Raw genomic sequence first — 21839 nt, 5'->3', positions numbered from 1 at the left:
TCTGGTACCTCCCCCTGGGTCTGGAAGTTTGGAGAAACTTTTAGAAATTAGTGGGCGGAGGCAGTGGTGTATTTTGGTTTTGTGCTGCCCTAGGCAAGACTAAAATTGGGCGCCTCCCAATTAAATGTGTCCCACCCCTTCCTGTTTAAGATCCACCCCTTTATCTGTTATTATTATTGAAGACCCCAGTTCTCCTTGTAGGCAGTGAGACTGGTGGACGGCCCCCTGACCCCCCAGTTATTATACACTGCCTTCCCGTCACCCCCATGTATTATATATACAGTCAGGTCCATAAATATTGGGACATCCACAAATGATGTGTTTTAACTGCAGACTTTCAGCTTTAATTTGAGGGTATTTACATCCAAATCAGGTGAAATGTGTAGGAATTACAACAGTTTGTATCTGTGCCTCACACTTTTTAAGGGACCAAAAGTAATGGGACAATTGGCTGCTCAGCTGTTCCATGGCCAGGTGTTTGTTATTCCCTCATTATCCCATTTACAAGGAGTAGATAAAAGGTCCAGAGTTAATTTCAAGTGTGCTATTTGCATTTGGAATCTGTTGCTGTCAACTCTCAATATGAGATCCAGAGAGGTGTCACTATCAGGGAAGCAAGCCATCATTAGGCTGAAAAAACAAAACAAACCCATCAGAGAAATAGAAAAAACATTAGGTGTGGCCAAATCAACTGTTTGGAACATCCTTAAAAAGAAGGAATGCATCGGTGAGCTCAGCAACACCAAAAGACCCGGAAGACCATGAAAAACAACTGTGGTGGATGACCGAAGAGTTCTTTCCCTGGTGAAGAAAACACCCTTCACAACAGTTGTCCAGATCAAGAACACTCTCCAGGAGGTAGGTGTATGTCTGTCACCTTCACAACAGTTGTCCAGATCAAGAACCCTCTCCAGGAGGTAGGTGTATGTGTGTCAAAGTCAACAATCAAGAGAAGACTTCACCAGAGTGAATACAGAGAGTTCACCACAAGATGTAAACCATTGGTGAGCCTCAAAAACAGGAAGGCCAGATTAGAGTTTGCCAAACAACAGCTAAAAAGCCTTCACAGTTCTGGAACAACATCCTATGGACAGATGAGACCAAGATCAACTTGTACCAGAGTGATGGAAAGAGAAGAGTATGGAGAAGGAAAGGAACTGCTCATGATCCAAAGCATACCACCTCATCAGTGAAGCATGGTGGTGGTAGTGTCATGGCGTGGGCATGTATGGCTGCCAATGGAACTGGTTCTCTTGTATTTATTGATGATGTGACTGCTGACAAAAGCAGCAGGATGAATTCTGAAGTGTTTCTGGCAATATTATCTGCTCATATTCAGCCAAATGCTTCAGATCTCATTGGACGGCACTTCACAGTGCAGATGGACAATGACCCGAAGCATACTGCGAAAGCAACCAAAGAGTTTTTTAAGAAAAGAAGTGGAATGTTATGCAATGGCCTAGTCAATCACCTGACCTGAATCCGATTGAGCATGCATTTAATTTGCTGAAATCAAAACTGAAGTGAAAATGCCCCAAGAACAAGCAGGAACTGAAGACAGTTGCAGTAGAGGCCTGGCAGAGCATCACCAGGGATGAAACCCAGCGTCTGGTGATGTATATGCATTCCAGACTTCAGGCTGTAATTGACTGCAAAGGATTTGCAACCGAGTATTAAAAAGTGAAAGTTTGATTTATGATTGTTAATCTGTCCCATTACTTTTGGTCCCTTAAAAAGTGGGAGGCACATATACAAACTGTTGTAATTCCTACAATGTTCATCTAATTTGGATGTAAATACCCTCAAATTAAAGCTGACATTCTGCAGTTAATGCACATCTTGTTTGTTTCATTTCAAATCCATTGTGGTGGTGTATAGAGCCAAAAGGATTATAATTGTGTCGATGTCCCAATATTTATGGACCTGACTGTACACTGACCCCCCCATATATTATATATACACTGACCCCAATGTGTTATATATGCACTGATCCCCCCATCACCCCATGTATTATATATACACTGACCCCCATATTTTATAAATACACTGACCCCCATGTAATATGTATATACTGACCCCCATGTATTATATATACACACACTGACCCCCATTGTATTTCATATACGATGACCCCCAAGTATTATATATACACTGACCCCCATGTATGATATAGGGCTTTATGGGGGCGCCAGACAGATTTTACTCCCAACCCAGTCCACCCCATAAGACTCAGGTGCATCTTTTGGTGCCGCCCCCCCTGCAAAGTGCCGCCCTAGGCCTGGGCCTTGTCGGCCTAGGCCAAGATACATCGTTGGGTGGAGGCCAGGAGGGATGATCTACTTGGGAGAACTTGGCCAACCCCCAGGTCTAACCTTCGGCAGTGGCAGAGTCAGCCCTTTAATACGGGAATGCCATGCCAGAAGGAGAATGGGGTGGAAAATGGAGTGCTGAGGAGACTCTTGGTGGCCTAGGAGGAGACCCCTAGGACAGGAGGATCAGTGTCTATGGTGGAGTTGGAGATAATCTTGTATGCAGCTTACAACACAGTGTGCTACTTTTTAAAGGGACTGAGAGTCCCTAGTTCTTAAGGGGCCTTCTGCTTTTTGATCACCAATGACTGTCAGTGTCCAGGAAGGAGTTCAGTTCAGGATCTTGTACATAGGGCGGAAGTTGTCCTTGGTTATTGTTTCAGTCAAGCTGGGCATCCCATAATTCCTATTTCCCCTCCAAGTTATTACCCCTAATAAAACAACAAAAGCTAAGCTCAAAGACTGTTCCTTGTCTGGATGAGAGTAGAAAATGCTTGTCGCCTGGCTGTGCAGGAGTGGGGAGTTATCAGCAGCCCCTTCACAGGGTAGTGCTACCGTCCTTTAAGGGTGTAGACTCTTTGTCTCCTGTGGGGTGATTTCCCTGTACTACCTGTCCATGTGACATCCTATGCCATGGTTTCAGGAGAGCAATCATATCCTGACATGTTGTAAGCCTTCTGCAGTTTTGGCTGGAGCAGGCCTTTAATCCATCACACGTAAGCAATTTCCCACGCACATTTTAGTTCCTGCTTCATGGTCAGGAATGGGGCCTTTCCAATGCAGTCGCCTGCGTGCATTATTAGCATATTGAAATTGAACTTTGGAAACTTCGGGTGTTTTTGAACGACTGTTTTTTAGCCCGAAGGTCTGAATGAAGCCTCATAAAGCGCACATCGTGCCAAATTCAGAAGAAAGGGTTACAGTTTTACATAAAGTTGTCCCGAGGAGAGTGCGATCATCAGCGCTTTCCAGGCTTTGTTACAAATCAAGCAGCTGTCACATGTTATCGTTACAGATGTGAATGGATCAACCCTGGCACTTGCTTGGCTATGGGTCAACAGCTCGGGCTTAATTTTTTATTTCAGCCCTGGATTGGATGTGTCTTTCCTGGCCCTGGAAAGAAAGCATCATGCAAACACACATTTTTCTGGCTACAAACGCACTTTCTGATAGGCGTTTTGTCAATGTTTATATAGCTCAGACAGCTAATCCTGTTCCCCAGCAAGAAGTTCACGTTCTTGACGATGGGGCTGGTACCCTAATCTGGCTATCCACACATGTGGAAAAAGTCAATTTAAATCATACTGACCTCAGGGGACCTTAGAGAGGAGCCAGCAGCCCCTGTCTACCTGGTCTATAGCTAGGCTGGAGTTTTTATATACAGAGAGAAATAAAATTATTCAAATTGATAAAGAAGAACTCCTTGTAAGAACTATTACTTTCTAAAACAAATGTATAACCAAGCCCCAATGTTGGCTCTCAGATGGAAACTGCTGGTCTTCTCCCTTTCTGACGTCTGCTGTTGCTGGCCTGAACTGGGAACTGCAGATATACAGTAGGTCTGATGTTACAAGGCAGCGTATTTTAGGTAAACTGGAATTAAACATACTGTAATGGTATCAGCCAAATAATGAGATAAACAGTAATGTGCGACTTGACGTTTGCTGTATGAATGGAAGATACATTACATAGTCAGGTTGAAAAAAGACACAAGTCCATCTGGCCCAACCAAAGAAAACACAACCATACAATCCCATATACACAATCCTATACCCGCAGTTGATCCAGATGAAGACAAAAAAAACCCCCAGCAAAGCATGATCCAATTTGCTCCAGAAGGGGGAAAAAAATCCTTCCTGATCCCCCGAGAGGCAATCAGATATTCCCTGGATCAACTTTACCTATAAATATTAGTACCCATTTATGTTATGTACACCTAGGAAAGAATCCAGGCCTTTTTTAAAGCAATCTAGTGAGCTAGCCAGTAGTGATCGACCGATATCGTTTTTTTATTGCCGATACCGATACCAATATTTTGGTCATCGGATATCGGTATTGGCCGATATTTTCAGACATTAAAAAAAAATGTTTTTATTTTTATTTTTTAACAGGTACTCTTGTGGAGGGATCTGGGGGTCTAAAAGACCCCAAACCCCTCCTCTGCTGTTATTTTTTTGAGTTTGGCGCCGAGTACCCGGAAGTGATGTTATGACATTAATTTCTGGGTTTTTTACATGGAGACCTGATCAGAGCCAGATGTGGCTTTGATCGGGTCTTCTCTTCGGCGGCCTTGGAGGTAGGATGCCCGGGACTCCCGGTGGGACGGGAGACCCGGGCGAGCCACGGGAGGGGGGGGGGGACGGGGACGTCCCCTCCCACTCCTTGTAATGACAGCCAAGCGACTTCTCAGCCGCATCGGTTGTTATTACAAGACAGCCGACCGTCGGCTATGGATGCCGGTACCGGGGTGATGCCTCTAGCTGCAGGCATCACTCCAGTACAAGCACTTTCCCAAAATATCGACGATATCTGTAACCTCAGGGGCCGATTCCGATATATCATGGAAAGTGCATATCGGCCCCTGATATATCGGTGTTGCCGATAATCGGTCAATCCCCACTAGCCAGTACCACCTCTGGAGGGAGTTCTATTCCACATTTTCACAGCTCTTACGGTGAAGAAACCTTTCCGTATTTGGATACGAAATCTGCTTTCCTCTAGACGTAAAGAGTGCCCCATTGTCCTCTGTGTTGACCTTAAAGTGAACAACTCAACACCAAGTTCACTATATGGACCCTTTATGTATTTATACATGTTGATCATACCCCCCCCCCCCCTTATGTTATGGATGATATGTTTAACAGCAGAGTAATGTAGTGCAGTGATGGAGAACCTTGAAACCCTAGATGTTTTGGAACTACAATTCCCATGATGCTCAACTACACTGCAGAGTGCATGAGCATTATGGGAAATGTAGTTCCAAAACATCTGGGGTGCCAAGGTTTGCCATCACTGGTCTAGTGCAAACACAGATACACTTTATTGTCAAAAGTATTGGAATGCCTGCCTTTACACGCACATGAACTTTAATGGCATCCCAGTCCTAGTCCATGTGCGTCAATTTTGAGTTGGCCCACCCTTTGCAGCTATAACAGCTTCAACTCTTCTGGGAAGGCTGTACACAAGGTTTGGGAGTGTGTCTATGGGAATGTTTGACCATTCTTCCAGAAGCGCATTTGTGAGGTCAGGCACTGATGTTGGATGAGAAGACCTGGCTCACAGTCTGCACTTGAATTCATCCCAAAGGTGTTCTGTCAGGCTGAGGTCAGGACTCTGAGCAGTCCAGTAAAGTTCCTACACCCCAAACTCACTCATCCTTGTCTTTATAGACCTTTTATGGACTGTCACGTGATGTCAGAAGGGGCGGTGCCACTGGGTGAGGTAACCAGGTAGCTCCGCCCCTTGCCTGTATATGAAATGTCAAAGTGCATAACGGACATACTATTGTCAGCTAAACAGCAGCTGCATCCAATCAGAATCCAAGCTTACTGGAAAACCAGCATCGCTTGCGTTGATGCGGAGATCTGTCCTGTCTTTTTTTTTTTTTTGTTCAATCCATCGGTTGGACAAACAAAAAAAACTGTGTGTGTGTACCCAGCTTTACACAGTGTGTGCAAAGCTTTACATAGGGGTTGTGCACACTCTCCTCACCTTCACATGACAGCACTTAGGCCTGTCAGTTGGCCACTTAGATACCAAATTTTTTCAAAAAACTTTGGAATTTTCACGTTTTGCCATACCCAGAAGTATGAACATTGCCCAGGAGGGTCAACAAAAAAGGGGAGGGATGAACGAAGCGTTAGCATATGTATATTTGGCCATGGCATAAAAGTTCACTGTAACCACTTCCCGCCCAACATATAGCAAAATGACGGCCGGGAAGTGGTTGCTCTATCCTGACTGGCTGTCATATGATGTCAAGCAGAATAGACAACAGAGAGGCGATCGGTGGTGCAGTGTGTCACTCAGGGATACCAATCAGGGCTCAGGGACCCTTTCAGTGCCCTCCTCATCAGAGCTGCCCATGATTGCAATCTATCAGTGCCGCCCACCAGTGCCCATTATTGCCCATCAGTGCCACCTATCAGTGCCCTTCAGTGCCGCCTATCAGTGCCCATTAGTGCTACCTATTAGAGCCGTCTATTAGTGCCACCTATCAGTGCCCATCAGTGCCACATATCAGTGCCCACCAATGCTGCATATCAGTGCTACCTACCAGTGCCACATCAGTGCTGCATACCAGTGCCGCCTATCAGTGCCCATCACTGCCGCCTATTAGTGCCGCCTATTAGTGCCACCTATCAGTGCCCATCAGTGCCGCCTATCAGTGCCCATAGGTGCCGCCTATCAGTGCCCACCAATGCTGCATATCAGTGCTACCTACCAGTGCCACATATCAGTGCCCATCAGTGCTGCATATCAGTGCCGCCTATCAGTGCCCATCAGTGCTGCATATTAGTGCCACCCCATCAGTGCATCCCCATCAGTGCCTCCTCATTAGTGCCTGTCAGTACGGCCTCATCAGTACAGGAAAAAACGTATATATTTACAAAATTCTATCACTTAAACAAAAAACTTTTTTTTTTTCCTTCAAACTTTTCTGTAATTTTTTTTATTTGTGTAGCAGAAAAGAAAAAACCTTGCGGTGATCAAAGACCACCAAAAGAAAGCTCTATTTGTGGGGAAAAAATTACATACATTTGGTGTAGGCACAGTGTTGCATGACCGCGCAATTGTCATTCAAAATGCAACAGCGCTAAAAGCTGACAACTGGCCTGGGCAGGAAGGGGGTGAAAGTGCCCAGTATTGAAATGGTTAAAATGTATCCAAACTCAAGAACATGAATGTAATATATTGTAGTTTATCAGTCCTATATGTAGTACATTTTTTTAGGCTGTTTTTTCCTGTGTTTTTCCTTTGTCATACGGTCTTTAGCACCGTTCTTGTCCTACAGGGGTTGATTTACTAAAACTGGACCGTGCATAATCTGGTGCAGCTCTGCATAGAAACCAATCAGCTTCCAGTTTTTTTTTTTGCCAAAGCTTAATTGAACAAGCTGAAGTTGGAAGCTGATTGGCTACCCTGTACAGCTGCACCAGATTTTGCACGCTCCAGTTTTAGTAAATCAACCCCATAGTAACAGCTTTGGTCTCTATCCATGGAGAAGAGACAATTTCCCCCAAGGAAAGAAAGTGTGTACAGAATACCTTCTCCATAACACGGGAAGATGTGGTTTGTAGTTAACAGAAAGGGAAAGTTGATAACATTGTTCGGGATTTCGATTCAGGACACAGGGATGCTTGATTTCTGGCAAGATCAATGTTTTTTTTCTGTACCTGCAGAAAATGGTACTTAGCCTAAAAAAAAAAAAGAAAACAAGTGCAGCCACTACATCTAAAGTCTGGCAAGTTGCAATATATTACATTTTGAATTCTTAATTTTAGATATACTTTGCCTAGAATGTGAGATGGTGAAGGTGCGGAATCTTTGACGCCTTCTCAGAGCAGTGTCAGTAACTCAGCATCACTGTGTGATGTAGCCACAGGCTGTTGAGGCCCTGCCAATGATCTGCAGGTACCCTCCCTTACTTACCAGGATCTCCATACACAGACTCAGGTCTGCTGTCCAGATGTGAGCCTGTAACACAGTACTGTGTGTGACACCTGCACAGAGAACTGCGAATACAGACAATCCTGTCTAATCTGCAACCTAAAGCCCCGAACCTTGTCAATCCCATAAACTAAGAAGAGAGGCCATATGGGATTAATAACCGCACATGTCACATACATTTGCCATGCACCATAGATTTATTGCACATGCCACCTATAATGCTCTGTATAGACATATTTCAATAGCAATATAATTACTAGCACAAGTTTAGATACAAATAGCGTTTCTGTTCAGGTCCACCCATAGATAGCTGGTCACGGCAACAGGCAACAAAAATATATAAATGGGGAAAGAGGGTGTAAGAAGCTGTCTATTATAATATAAATTAAACTGACACCTCTGATACATGCAGGTCAGCCAGTTTGGACTCACGTTTGCTGCCTAAACAGAATTAAAAGTGACACTTCTGTTATTTTGTAGCAGGCAAAGGACCAGATGTGCGAAAAAACTATGCAAAAGCGATTGCCCATAGCAGCAAAACGTTTTAGGTTTTATCTTGTAAATGAAACAAGTTAAGTTTCTTTGAAAACCTGGCTTTGATTTTTAAAAAAAAAATGTTTTAAATATTTTGTTGTAAGGGACTGAGGTCTAGGGGACCATAGAAAGGACCCTAGAGAAAAGAGGGGAGACGCAGGAGAGAACACTGTGCAGCTTTCTGTTCCCCCCATTGGAGTTGGGTCCAACTGGGGATTGAGATCAACTTCCATTAGCAACCCATAATGAAACTTTGAACAAAGATTTCAATTTCTGCGTACTTTGGACCTAATTTGTGTGTACTTTGGACCTAATTTGTGTGTACTTTGGACCTAATTTGTGCGTACTTTGGACCTAATTTGTGTGTACTTTGGACCTAATTTGTGCGTACTTTGGACCTAATTTGTGTGTACTTTGAACCTAATTTGTGTGTACTTTGGACCTAATTTGTGCGTACTTTGGACCTAATTTGTGCGTACTTTGGACCTAATTTGTGCGTACTTTGGACCTAATTTGAGATATGCAGATAAATCAAACACAGTAGAACATAGAAACCTATCTACTAGGAATCCCTAGGCAAAACCTGAGGTCTGCACAGACCTTTGAAGGTACATGGTAAGAATGTTTGGGGTGTGTTGTTTTTTTTCCCCCTCATCTACCCTGCTCATGGTCCCCAGGCCAGTTGCTTATGTAGCAATGTTTCCAGGCATTTAGCCTGATGTGGGTCTGCCATTGTTACCGGTAACACTTCCAACACATTTAAGTTGAATACCCAAGTGTGAGATTAGAGACAATGACCATTCCGGCATCTTTGTTTTGTTTATTTTGTAATGGGGATGGGAGAAGGGAATAAGTGGGATACTCCTCTGCCTCAACTAGGTTTAACTGGGACACTTTATAGAAAAATGCCTTTTAGCGCTGTCTTGACGCCAGCTGAATGCCGACCAACGCTTCCTGGCGCTTGAAGATACTGTTTTGCTGAACTGTGCTAGAACTTCGACTTTAACACACTGGTTAACTCAGAAGATCCAGGACTGTAATGACACTTGACTCTTGACACTCTGTTTAGCTCAAAGGTCCGGTGAATAGCTCCCTCCAGCCCTTCACTGACTGAGGTAGCTCCTTGTAACTGCTTGTGCTGCTGCAACCCTTAACACTGCACACTTAACTCTTCAGGGCCCAACTGCTGTCGCCCCCAGTACACTTTCAGGGTCCTCTAACTAGGCACCCCCTCTGACACTTCAGGGTCCTTTAAATAGTTACCCCCTCTGACACTTCAGGGTCCTCTGACTAGGCACCCCTTTACTGCTGGCTAGCTCCTAGATCCCTAGGACCTTCACCGGAGTTGTCCCCTCTAAGCCAGGCAGACCCCCAGGGGCAGTTTACAGTACTCACGAACTTGGACTGCTTTCCTTGAACTGAACCCCTCTTTCTCCACTGGTCCTCGGCACACCTGATCCTCTCTGCAGCTCAGCTCCCTGTTTGGACTCTCAGGCAAGCCACCCGAGACACCCGATCCTTCTGACAGGAGGAGAGACAGCCGTAGTCTCCCTCCTGGGACTCTGCTTCCAGCCAAAGACGCTGCGTCATGTGCTCCCCTCTTATACTTATACCAACTCCCAGAATCCTCTTTGGCAAAATCTGCCTTCCAGGGTAGATACAGGCCTGAATGAGCCACTGATTGGGTTTCCTCCACTGCCCAATGAGAATCCTCTCATGGAGCCAGTTGGGAGACTCCCCTCTCAGCAGCCACACCTGGGAGACCTGATAGCCCAGCTGAAAATCATGACCCTGCTGTTAGAGAGCAAAGGCTCACTATACTTTACCTAGCACCTACTTTGTAGGGTGCTACACTTAGTTATGTAAATCTCTGTTTTTAATGAATTATGGCTGATTTGCAAGTGTTGATGGATATATGTGTGTATGTATATATATATATATATATATATATATATATATATATATATATATATATATATTTCACAAAGCAGTCGATTTGGACCAGCATTGAAGTGTGTGGCACCAATGCTCCAGGACTGAGTATGGGATGAATGCAGATTCTGAGTGAATTGAATAGAGGGTCCACTTTACTTATCCATGATACAGTTGATTACTTTGGTTCCATTCACATGGGCATTTAGCCACGCTGCGAATCCCAAAGGCAAGAATCTACTGACAGCTGTGTGTCAATAGCAGTGGACGCCCACACAGTGAAATGATAGGCTGTTGGTGGCCACAGCTTTTCCTTGGTGGTCTGTTCTCTTATGATTGCTGTTTAAGTGATTGCCTTATCTCGGTGATGGCGAACATTGGCGCCCAAGATGTTTTGGAACTACATTTCCCATGTTGCTCATTCACTCTGCAGTGTAGCTGGGCATCGTGGGAAATGTAGTTCCAAAGCCTCTGGGTGCCAAGGTTCACCATCACTGCCTTATCTTATCACTGCCTTACTTACCAGAACACTGATGACACATACGCAGCTCAAAATCCCTGTGAATCAGCTGGAATTGGAACGGTGGCTGTCCCTTCTGACATCACTTGGCTCTACAGACTTCAACTGAGAAATCGAAGGAGCCAGGCAAAAAAAGTAATCTGATCATACACTGCAGCCAATAAGATGCAGTCACTGTTTGGGTATTCTGACAGCCGCCGGTGCTGATGCATTCTCATTGTTTAGCACGGAGGAGGAAATCCATGGATTTTTTTTGTTTACGTGTGTGGCCATCTTAACTGGAGAAAAGATTAGTAAAACCCCAATCCAGGATGCCTATGGGACATGGACACTTCCTATTGGATGGCTGTTGGCAGGGTGTTTTAAGGAGAAAGAAGAGGACTGACACCTTCACAGGGGACAGTAGGGGACCAGTTTAGTGGTCCATTGCACCGGAACCAGTGGTGGTAGGAGACCCGAATGGGGGACTTGCTGGTGTTAAAAGGTATGGGGGGGGGGGGATAACCACTCTCATCAGTTAGAGGGGCTGGAAGGGAGGGGTTGTAAACATTTGATTTTTTCATCTTGGATTGCCCCAGAGGTTCTCCCCTAGTGTGTAATTTGCATTCATATTTTTAGCCCCCAAATGCGTTACTTTACATTTCCCTACATTGAACCTCATTTGCCATGTGCTTGCCCACCCATTCTTTTTATTAATCAAGGTCTTCCTAAAGAGTTGCTATATCCTGTTGTGAAGTTATTGCCCTGCTTATCTTTGTATCATAAGCAAACACTGCAATTGAACTATTTATACCAACTTCTATATCATTTATGAACAAGTTAAATAGGATTGGTCCCAGGACAGAGCCCTGGGGTACCCCACTTATAATTGCAGACCATTCAGAAGATTCGCTATTTATCACCACCCTCTGGACACACCCCTGTAACCAGTTTTGAATGCAGACCATTCAGAAGATACGCTATTTATCACCACCCTCTGGACATGCCCCTGTAACCAGTTTTCTATCCAGGTATATACACTATCGTCAATGACAACAAACCTCAAACACCATATATCACATATACAAAGATAATACTGTTTATCAGATTAACAGATTATATAGCCCATATACAGTACAATGATAATATAGCCCATATGCAAAGACCATATAGCACATAAACAAAGATCATATAGCATATACAGTATACAAAGACCATATACAGTGCATCCAGAAAGTATTCACAGCGCTTCACTTTTTCCACATTTTGTTACGTTACAGCCTTATTCCAAAATTGATTAAATTCATTTTTTCCCTCCAAATTCTCTAAACAATACCCCATAATACCAACGTGAAATAAGTTTTGTTTGAAATCTTTGCAAATTTATTAAAAATGAAAAATGGAAAAAATCCCATGTACATAAGTATTCACAGCCTTTGCCATGACACTCAAAATTGAGCTCAGGTGCATTCTGTTTCCACTGATCATCCTTTAGATGTTTCTACAACTTGATTGGCGTCCACCTGTGGTAAATTCAGTTGATTGGACATGATTTGGAAAGGAACACACCTGTCTATATAAGGTCCCAATGTTAACAGTGCATGTCAGAGCACAAACCAAGGCATGAAGTCCAAGGAATTGTCTGTAGCCCTCAGAGACAGGATTGTATTGAGGCAAAGATCTGAGGAAGGGTACAGAATAAGGTCTGCAGCATTAAAGGTCCAATGAGCACAGTGGCCTTTATGATTCGTAAATGGAAGAAGTTTGAAACCACCTGGACTCTTCCTAGAGCAGGCCGCCAGGCCAAACAGTGATTGGGAGAGAAGGGCCTTAGTCAGGGAGGTGACCAAGAAGCGGATGGTCACTCTGACAGAGCCCCACTGTTTCTCTGTGGTGAGAGGAGGACCTTCCAGAAGAAGAACCATCTCTGCAGCACTCCACCAGTCAGGCATGTATGGTAGAGTGGCCAGACGGAAGCCACTCCTCAGTAAAAGGCACATGACAGCCTGTCTCTCCTCAGTAAAAGGCACATGACAGCCTGCCTGGAGTTTGCCAAAAGGCACCTGAAGGCCATGAGAAACAAAAGTATCTGGTCTGATGAAACAAAGATTCAGTCATGTCTGGTGGAAACCAGGCACCACTCATCACCTGGCCAACACCATCCCTACAGTGAAGCATGGTGGTGGCAGCATCATGCTGTGGGGATGTTTTTCAGCAACAGGAACTGGGAGACTAGTCAGGACCGAGGGAAAGATGAATGCAGCAATGTACAGAGACATCCCTGATAACCTGCTTCACAGCGCTCTGGACCTCAGACTGGGGCGAAGGTTCATCTTCCAACAGGACGAAGACCCTAAGCATACAGCCAGGATGACAAAGGAGTGGCTATGAGACAACTCTGTGAATCTCCTTGAGTGGCCCAGCCAGAGCCCTGTCTTGAACCTAATTAAACATCTCTGGAGAGATCTGAAAATGGCTGTGCACCAGCGCTTGCCATCCAACCTGATGTAGCTTGAGAGGTCCTGCAAAGAAGAATGGGAAAAACTTTCTAAAAATAGGTGTGCCAAGCTTGTAGCATCATACGCAAAAAAGACTTGAGGCTGTAATTGGTGCCAAAGGTGCTTCAACACGTGTTGAAAAAAGGCTGTGAATACTTAGTATGTACATGGGATTTTTTTAATTTTTTATTTTTAATATATTTCCAAAGATTTCAAACAAACTTCTTTTTACGTTGTCATTATGGGGTATTGTTTGTAGAATTTTTGAAGAAAATAATTAATTTAATCCATTTTAGAATAAGGCTGTAACATAACAAAATGTGGAAAACATGAAGCGCTGTGAATACGTTCCTGATGCACTGTAGCACATATATAAAGCTCACTTAACGCACATACAAAGATCATAAAATGCATATACAATGATCAAACAGCATATATACAAAGACCGTATATCACATATACTATGATGATTAGAGCCTATATACAATGACCATATAGAACATACTGTACGCATACAAAAATAGCACATACACTATATTGTCAAAAGTATTGGGATGCCTGGCTTACATGACCATTACTGGCATTTCAGTCTTAGTCTGTAGGGTTCATTATTGAGTTGGCCCACCCTTTGCAGTTATAACAGCTTCAACTCTTCTGCGAATGCTGTCCACAAGGTTTAGGAGAGTGTCTATGGGATTGTTTGACCTTTCTTCCAGAAGTGCATTTGTGAGGTCAGGCACTGATGTTGGACTAAAAGGCCTGGCTCGCAGTCTCCGCTCTAATTCACCCCAAAGGTATTCTATCAGGTTGAGGTTAGGACTCTGTGCAGGCCAGTCAAGTTCCTCCACCCCAAACTTGCTCATTCATGTCTTTATGAACCTTGCTTTATGCACTGGTGTGCAGTCATGTCCGAACAGAAAGGGGCCATCCCCAAACTGTTCCCACAAAGTTGGGAGCATGAAATTGTCTAAAATGTCTTGGTATGCTGACACCTTAAGAGTTCCATTCACTGGAACTAAGGGGCCAAGCCCAACCCCTGAAAAACAATCCCACACCATATTCCCCTCTATCCCCTTCAAATAGATGAGCGAGTTTGGGGTGGAGGAACTTGACTGGCCTTCGCAGAGTCCTGACCTCAACCCCATAGAACACCTTTGGGATGAATTAGAGCGGAGACTGCGAGCCAGGCATTCTCTTACACATCAGTGCCTGATCTCACAAATGCGCTTCTGGAAGAATGGTCAAACATTCCCATAGACACACTCCTAAACCTTGTGGACAGCCTTCCCAGAAGAGTTGAATCTGTTATAGCTGCAAAGGGTGGGCCGACACAATATTGAACCCTATGGACTAAGACTGGGATGCCATTAAAGTTCATGTGCGTGGAAAGGCAGGCGTCCCAATACTTTGGACAATATAGTGTATACAAAGATCATACTGTATTGCACATACAGTATACAAAGACAATATAGCACATATACAAAGACCATACCATAGAGAACATATACACAAAGATCATATAGCATGTATAGAAAGACCATATAACACGTGTACAAAGATCACATAGCACATATACAATGATCATATAGCACATATACAAAGACCATATACCATATATACAAGGACTATATAGCACATATGTCAAAGGTAGGACAGCTGGGTGAACTTGAACACTACTTGCAAGTTGCTGTTTCTTGCAGATATTTCTGAATAATATAATTCTTCTCCTGGATGTAACAGAGTGGGAGGAAGTCGATTTCCCCCCCCGCCAACATGAACTACATGTTATTTTAGTCCTCTGTGCCTGGGAGGTGCCTGTAGTATGTTGTTTTTCTTTAAGGCCCGTCTGCAGCTCTTGCTAAGTACGCCTAAGCATCGACACGCGGATGATTGCTGACCTGCGCGAGGAGACGTGAAAAATGTGTTCAGTTTCAGAATTTTTCCCTGCACCTAATTACAGATAATTATAGGTATCCCCTGTGTACGCACGTGTGAAGGCACAGTGCTCACTTTGTCCACTCCGTGTTAATTATCGCCATATAACCAACGCTTTCATCAACACATTTCCGGGTGGCTGTAAATTAATCACTTGTAAACAAAGCACACCTCCCCTCCGTGCTAATCCGAACTTATTAATATACATGATACACATCACCCCAGAGGTGATGTGTGAAATGGACCCGAGAATATTAGAGAGGGTTCATGAAAGGAGGTCAAATCAATGAGCTTTTCATACGTAGATGCCATCTAGGTTCAATTCTAGTCAAGTTATGCGGATGGCATGAAGTCTATGAAAGGGCTTAGGAAAAAAAGTTAAAGTGTATCTAAACTCCCCCCAAAAATGTAATATATTGCAGCTTACCAGTCCTTAGATATGGTGGCTGTATTTGTTTTTTGTTTTTTTCAGGCTTTTTTACCTTGTGATCCTGCCAATAACATACTTCTTGTCCCAGGGTGAGAAGATCTATTCACTGGTGTGCGCGCCTTCGAAAATTTCATGCACAAAATCACGTAAATGTATGTGATTTTGCGCAGCCGGCCGCCCTGCTGCAGTATATATGCAGCAGCTGGTCCGGAAGTGGTTAAACAAGCTGAAGTTAGAAGCTGATTGGTTACTATGCACAGCTGCACCAGATTCTGAGCGCTCCACTGTTAGGCTCCTTTCACACACTCCGTCCGTTGGACGGAGTCCGTTTTTCTCAGCGGGGGATCGATCCCCCACTGAGCAGCAGGAGGACAGCTGTGTCTCTGTGCTGTGTGTGGAGACACAGCTGTCAGTTCCCCATGCATCTCTATGGGGAAAATCGGATGGGAACGGACCGTCGGTCCGTTCTCATCCCATTCCATCCGATCCGATCCGCTGGACGGATGGAAAATAGGGTTTCCATCCGTCCAGATATGATGGATCGTATCGGGTCGGATGTCAGCAGATATGTCTCCGCTGCCATCCAATGCCCCATAGGAATGCATGGGGGGACCGTTCAGATCCGCCAAAAAAACGAACAGGCGGATCTGAACGGTCCGCCTGTGTGAAAGGGGCCTTAGGGCTCTTTCACACGGTCCGCCTCCGTAGGCGCATCCGTGCTGCTCAGCGGGGATCGATCCGCTGATCCCCACTGAGCCGGCGAATGACAGATCCATCTCCGCTCGCAGTGCGGAGAGGGAGGTGTCACAGCTCCCGCTGCTCTCTATGGGGGATCGGATGAGAGCGAGCGGACCGCCTGTCCGCTCTCATCCGATCTGATCCGATCCCTGAACGGATGGAAAAATAGGGTTTCCATCCAGATTTCACGGACAGGATAGGATACGGATGGCAGCAGGTGTCAGCGGAGGTGTCTCCACTGACATCCGCTGCCCATAGAGCTGCATGGAGGATCCGATCAGATCCGCCTAAAAAACTGACAGGCGGATCTGATCGGATCGCCCGTGTGAAAGAGCCCTTAGTAAATTTCCCCCAATGTGTACTCCCTATTCCAGTCTTTCGTTCTCTGGAACTAAATCTACCTTCTGGTCTGCTATAAAGCAGTATGAATAAAGGTGTCCGTAAATAGATAAAGATAAAAATCAATAGCGTTCAATTATTTTGATACAATCATTTGACCATATGAAAGTCTGTGTTTTGTGATTGATCGTTCCCGATGTTAAAATCAGCATTTCAAATTCTACTAGCTGGTTTGGATTCTGCTGTTTGCCTAGAAGTGTTCACCTGATCTGGAGTGCTGACTGATAGTGAACAAACTGCTAGCCACCTACAAAATGTTCAAATGGGGTAAACAATTTGAAACAATGTGTGACAATACATAAATATATATGTGTAATGTAAGGGTGATGTTGATGCAGATTTTGTCTTTTTTTGTTTATAGAGGTGTTAGCTGTATGTTAATGATGCCATTGGTTAATTACATTTTTTTGAGGATCCAACCCTTGGTATCCCAGCTAATCAAAAATTTCCACTCCATGACTTGGGTCATTTTTAGAAACTTTGTGTGCAGGTTATCTGATACACCAAAAAATTTTCAATCTCGCTTGTTTTTTGTCCCGGTAGCGCTAGAGAAAGGCTTGACAAAAGCCCTGAAGAAGCTGGATGATTACCTCAACACACCGCTCACTGAGGAGATTGATGCAAATAGCCGAGAAGAAGAAAAGGTCTCCAGACGGAAGTTTCTGGATGGGGATGAATTGACACTTGCAGACTGCAACCTCCTGCCCAAGCTTCATGTGGTCAAAGTAAGTCAAACCAGGATCTAAAGGTAGTAGAAGAGTCTAGTCTCACAACTCCCACCATATCTCCATGTAATACAACTTAGATGAATGCATTTTGTTCCGTTTCACTACTTGATTTTTTGCTATGTTATCATAACGCCACTTGTACACTTCACCAAATGATTTCATTGTGATAGTATACCCATTTTGAAAGGCCCTCATATTTTTTGTACGATGTGTCATAGGCCCTACTGCCTTTGACTTACTCAAAAGTACCACTGACGACTGAGCTTATGATGGAATTTAAATACTCAGCATTCAATTATCATTACTACACATTTAGTGCTAAAATGTTGATATTTTTCCCCTGGCTTAGCTTTATATTATTTTGTTTGAATCCAAGTTTTAAGATTCAGAATCAGAGCTAAAGGTCACCTAAATTGTGACATACATTCTGCCTGGTCAACTGTTTGCCTGCTGCCTCCTACAGATTCTTCTGACCCTTTACTATCTCAAACACTGTTTCCCAGCTTCTGAGTATATTACGGGAGGTCAATAGGTTGTATTAGGTGACCTGTGACCTCAGAGTCAAACTAAATATGGGGGCAAATGTCAATCTTTAGTAAATATTTCATAGGACAGGGACAGAACGTTGTCATCCAATAACAGGAAGTGCCTGAACAATGAGTACAGCAAGTTGGCCAGGAATTATTTGAATGAAAGACCTAAAAATATTGACAGTGACGTATAAAAATTAAATTAACATGTCACCAATTTTAGGAGATTTTAGTAATTTAGTTTAATCTACTTCAAGGCCCCTTGCACAGTGGGCCATCTAGTGGCTGTGTGTCCCCTCTGGCATTTTAATGCTTCAGCTTGACTGGGTTAAATGCTGTACTGAGTGGTACCTGCCTTTAGGGCCCTATGTGATCAGTAATGAATGCCTGAAATGCAGAAGCCCTACTTTCAAGGAATGTGTCCCTGAATGCATAGGGTCCTAAATGCAAGTACTGCTCGGTTTAGTGTTCAGCCCCGTCCAGCGGCAGCCTGCCATGTTCTTTTTCAGGGTGCAAGCTGTGGCCCTGGATGCTTCACCTGCCCCTCCTGGGTGTACTGTAATGCTGGGATAGATACACAGCAGCTAAATGGCCCCACGTGAAAGGGGCCTAAAGAGGAACTTCCACCTCCTAAATAAAAAAAAAAAAAAAAAAAAAACAGCCCATGTGCCGTTACCTTTAAAGCTTTGTTATTCTGCATATACTTACAAGCCCAGTAGATCCAGTGATCTGTTCTTCTCTTGCACCACTCTCCTATTACATGTCTTGTCCCATGCCTTTCTTTTTGTATGTCATTGGTAATCAGCTGGTTCTTTTAGTAAAGCCCCAATGATGCAGCGCCAGATCTAGCACCATGCCTTTGTTTAAATGTTGCCATCCAAGAAGATTTAGCCAGGAGGCAGCAGGACAATGCTCATGTCAACCTTGCCTAGACGAGGAATGAAAGAGTGAGAGGAAGCATTCCCAATCTTTTTCATTTGGAGGAACCTTTAAAATATCTTTCAGGTCTCAGGGGAGCCCTGCCAATAGTTCCTATATCAATGGCTCACTGTCCATTAGCATGTGGTTTTAACTATTCTTGTAGGCAGGTTAAAGACCATTGGCATTAGTGGTTGCCTCTCTAAGAGGCAGATGTTCCACATTGCTCCAGTAACGCCTAGCAAAATCTGGAGGAACCCTGGGGGATCACAGAACCTGGGTTGAGAAAAGCTAATACAAAGGGAAAAAAAGGGTATTTTTATAATTCTCACCATATCGCACCCTTCAAGTTTTGGTAAAGAAGAGGGGAGAAGAATGATCTGATCTGATGCATACTTTAATCTTTGCTAGAAGGTCCACTTAAAGGACTGGTGTTCTTGTTGACTGTTTAATTTCTAGACACATCATATTTATCTAATTCTCATTTAGATTGTTGCAAAGAAGTATCGCAACTATGAAATTCCATCAGAGATGTCTGGTGTGTGGCGATACCTGAAGAACGCCTATGCCAGAGATGAGTTCACCAACACCTGCGCCGCGGACAAAGAGACAGAGCTAGCCTACGCAGATGTGGCCAAGAGGCTTTCCAAGTCATAACTACCGCAGAAGCATTGGCTGAAAGATCCTCTGACCAATAGACTGTTCTCCGTTTTGCCTTAGGATGGATCTCCTCCAGTTTCTCCACCCCCTACTGCCCCTGCTTCCAGATGCACCAACGCTGTGCTGCTTGGCAAAGAAGAGTTATCCGAAGATTGTCTTTAAGTTAAATTTAGGAAGAAATGAATGAATGAATCGGCACAAAATGAAAGGACAATAACAGCAAGCTTCACCGTGCGCGTTTCCCTCCATAGATCTGAAAAAATCTTAAGGCAATAACGTACATTCATATATAAAGTATTTTTGTAATGTAAGCTGACTCCTTTAAGAGTGATTTATAAAATGTATTATTCCATAGCTAATTGTATGATATCACTGATCCTTCACAGTTCACTACAAGCCTTCAGTATACCTCCTGACTTGTTAAAGAGGCACACCAGTACAGGGGAGAGAAAACTCCAAAAGTACCTACATTATATACAGAGAGAATTGTCCATATATATATATATATGTTTATTTAAAACAAACGCTAAACCTATTTTTAAACTGTGCTATGTATGATTATCTATTATCATATTAGATCAAATGCTTGCCAAACCAGCTGAAATTTCAAGTCAAGCTGATAGTGGAAGTGCTTGCAGCGGCTGCTGAAATGACAGCTAGTTGTAGTCTGCAACGCTAATGGTGTGCATGGACAAGTGGCTGGGCAAACTGTTTACGCAACCTAAAGATGGCCATACATGCATACACCGTCCTTCTTTGCTAAGTAAAACTGCTTTGGTTACACAATAATTCTTGTTTTAGGTTAGGAAGGGGTTCTGGCTTATCTAGGTTGAGGCAGTAGCAATAGGGAAAGGTTTTCTCAGCTCTCTGATGGCTTTTCCCCCTGGGGACGGTTGTTCAGAGACTTTGTTGGCTGCTACATTTGATTGCTTGCTTTGGGGGGATTTTCATCTAAAATTGGGAACACCAAAAAGCTATGTAGACATATTTTTTTAATCTGAAATTCTAAACATTACTTTAAGGAGCATTTAAAGCCCCGTACACACGTACCGATTGTCGGCCGAAAATGTTCGGCCGCCGAACGATCGGCCGATTTTTCGGCTTGTTAGTATGATGCTTCCGACAGCCGACAGCGCACTTTCGGCCGAACAGAATCTGTCGTGCAAGCATTAAAATTTTTGTATGCCGACACCAGAACGGCCGATTGTTCACCAGTCAGTACAGATTTCGGCCGACAGACAGCAGATTTGCAAGACTGAGCATGCTCAGAAAAGAAAAAAGACAAGGAAAGTTAACCATCACATGACATCACTTCTGCAGTCGGCTGTTGTTGGCCGACAAAATTCGTGTGCAGTCTTTTGCACTTTTCAACAGACAAGACAGCCCTCGGACAAAAGACGGCCGATCGGTACGTGTGTACGGGGCTTAAGTCTCTCTGGGGTTTACAAACCATATTGCAAGCTTCAGGAGCCATTTACACCTCGCTGTTTTGGTGCGTTGCAATAATGCCCACATTATACATTAGCATACGTTTTGATACACATTGACACACATTTTCAATGTATTTTTGAAATTAGAATTTAGAGTGGATAGAGTTAAGATTCATTGACCAAGGCATGCTAATACCTGTTGCATGTTATATGCATTTTGATGCCCTGCAATTGCCTTCTATGTTCCTTCCATTACACTATTCCCAACTCACATGTTCCTGAAAAGTAGCTGCAGTGACCAGCAGCTAGAACCGTTGATAGTCAGAGCGAGAGAATGTCACCAGCACACCATGGATCTCCAGAACATGGCTAAAGCTTTGTTCAGCGATCACAATAGCAATCTTTCAGGCCTTGCAGGACCCCTTCATCAGGCATGTGACAAAGTGAAATACAGTAAACAATATATATACCAATCAGTGAACAAAGACATTAGCTCAGCCCTACCCCTGACATATTGATGTCATATTCCCGCCATAGTAACATAACGTCATTTTTTCAAATTCTGTTCCGATGGCGGGAATATGATGTCATTATGACATCAGGAGTGGGGCTGAGCTAATTTAGTCATT

The 21839-nt window shown here is 43.8% G+C and overlaps 1 protein-coding gene across 2 annotated transcripts in view; it reads left to right on the top strand.

Moving 5' to 3' along the window:
* Nucleotides 1–20091, top strand: part of CLIC5 (chloride intracellular channel 5) — a 200310-nt gene extending 180219 nt beyond the window's left edge. For both annotated transcript variants that reach the window (XM_082251894.1, XM_082251895.1), the window contains exons 5-6: nt 17488–17669; nt 19610–20091. In XM_082251894.1, coding sequence (XP_082108020.1) covers nt 17488–17669; nt 19610–19777 — 350 coding nt within the window. In that variant the 3' untranslated portion in view covers nt 19778–20091. The remainder of the gene's footprint in view (nt 1–17487; nt 17670–19609) is intronic.
* Nucleotides 20092–21839: the final 1748 nt, after the last annotated feature.

Source organism: Pelophylax lessonae, assembly GCF_965119305.1.
Source record: "Pelophylax lessonae genome assembly, chromosome: 3".
Classification (NCBI taxonomy): domain Eukaryota; kingdom Metazoa; phylum Chordata; class Amphibia; order Anura; family Ranidae; genus Pelophylax; species Pelophylax lessonae.
The sequence above is the reverse complement of the archived record's forward strand: the minus strand, read 5'-3'. Positions and strand labels throughout refer to the sequence as shown.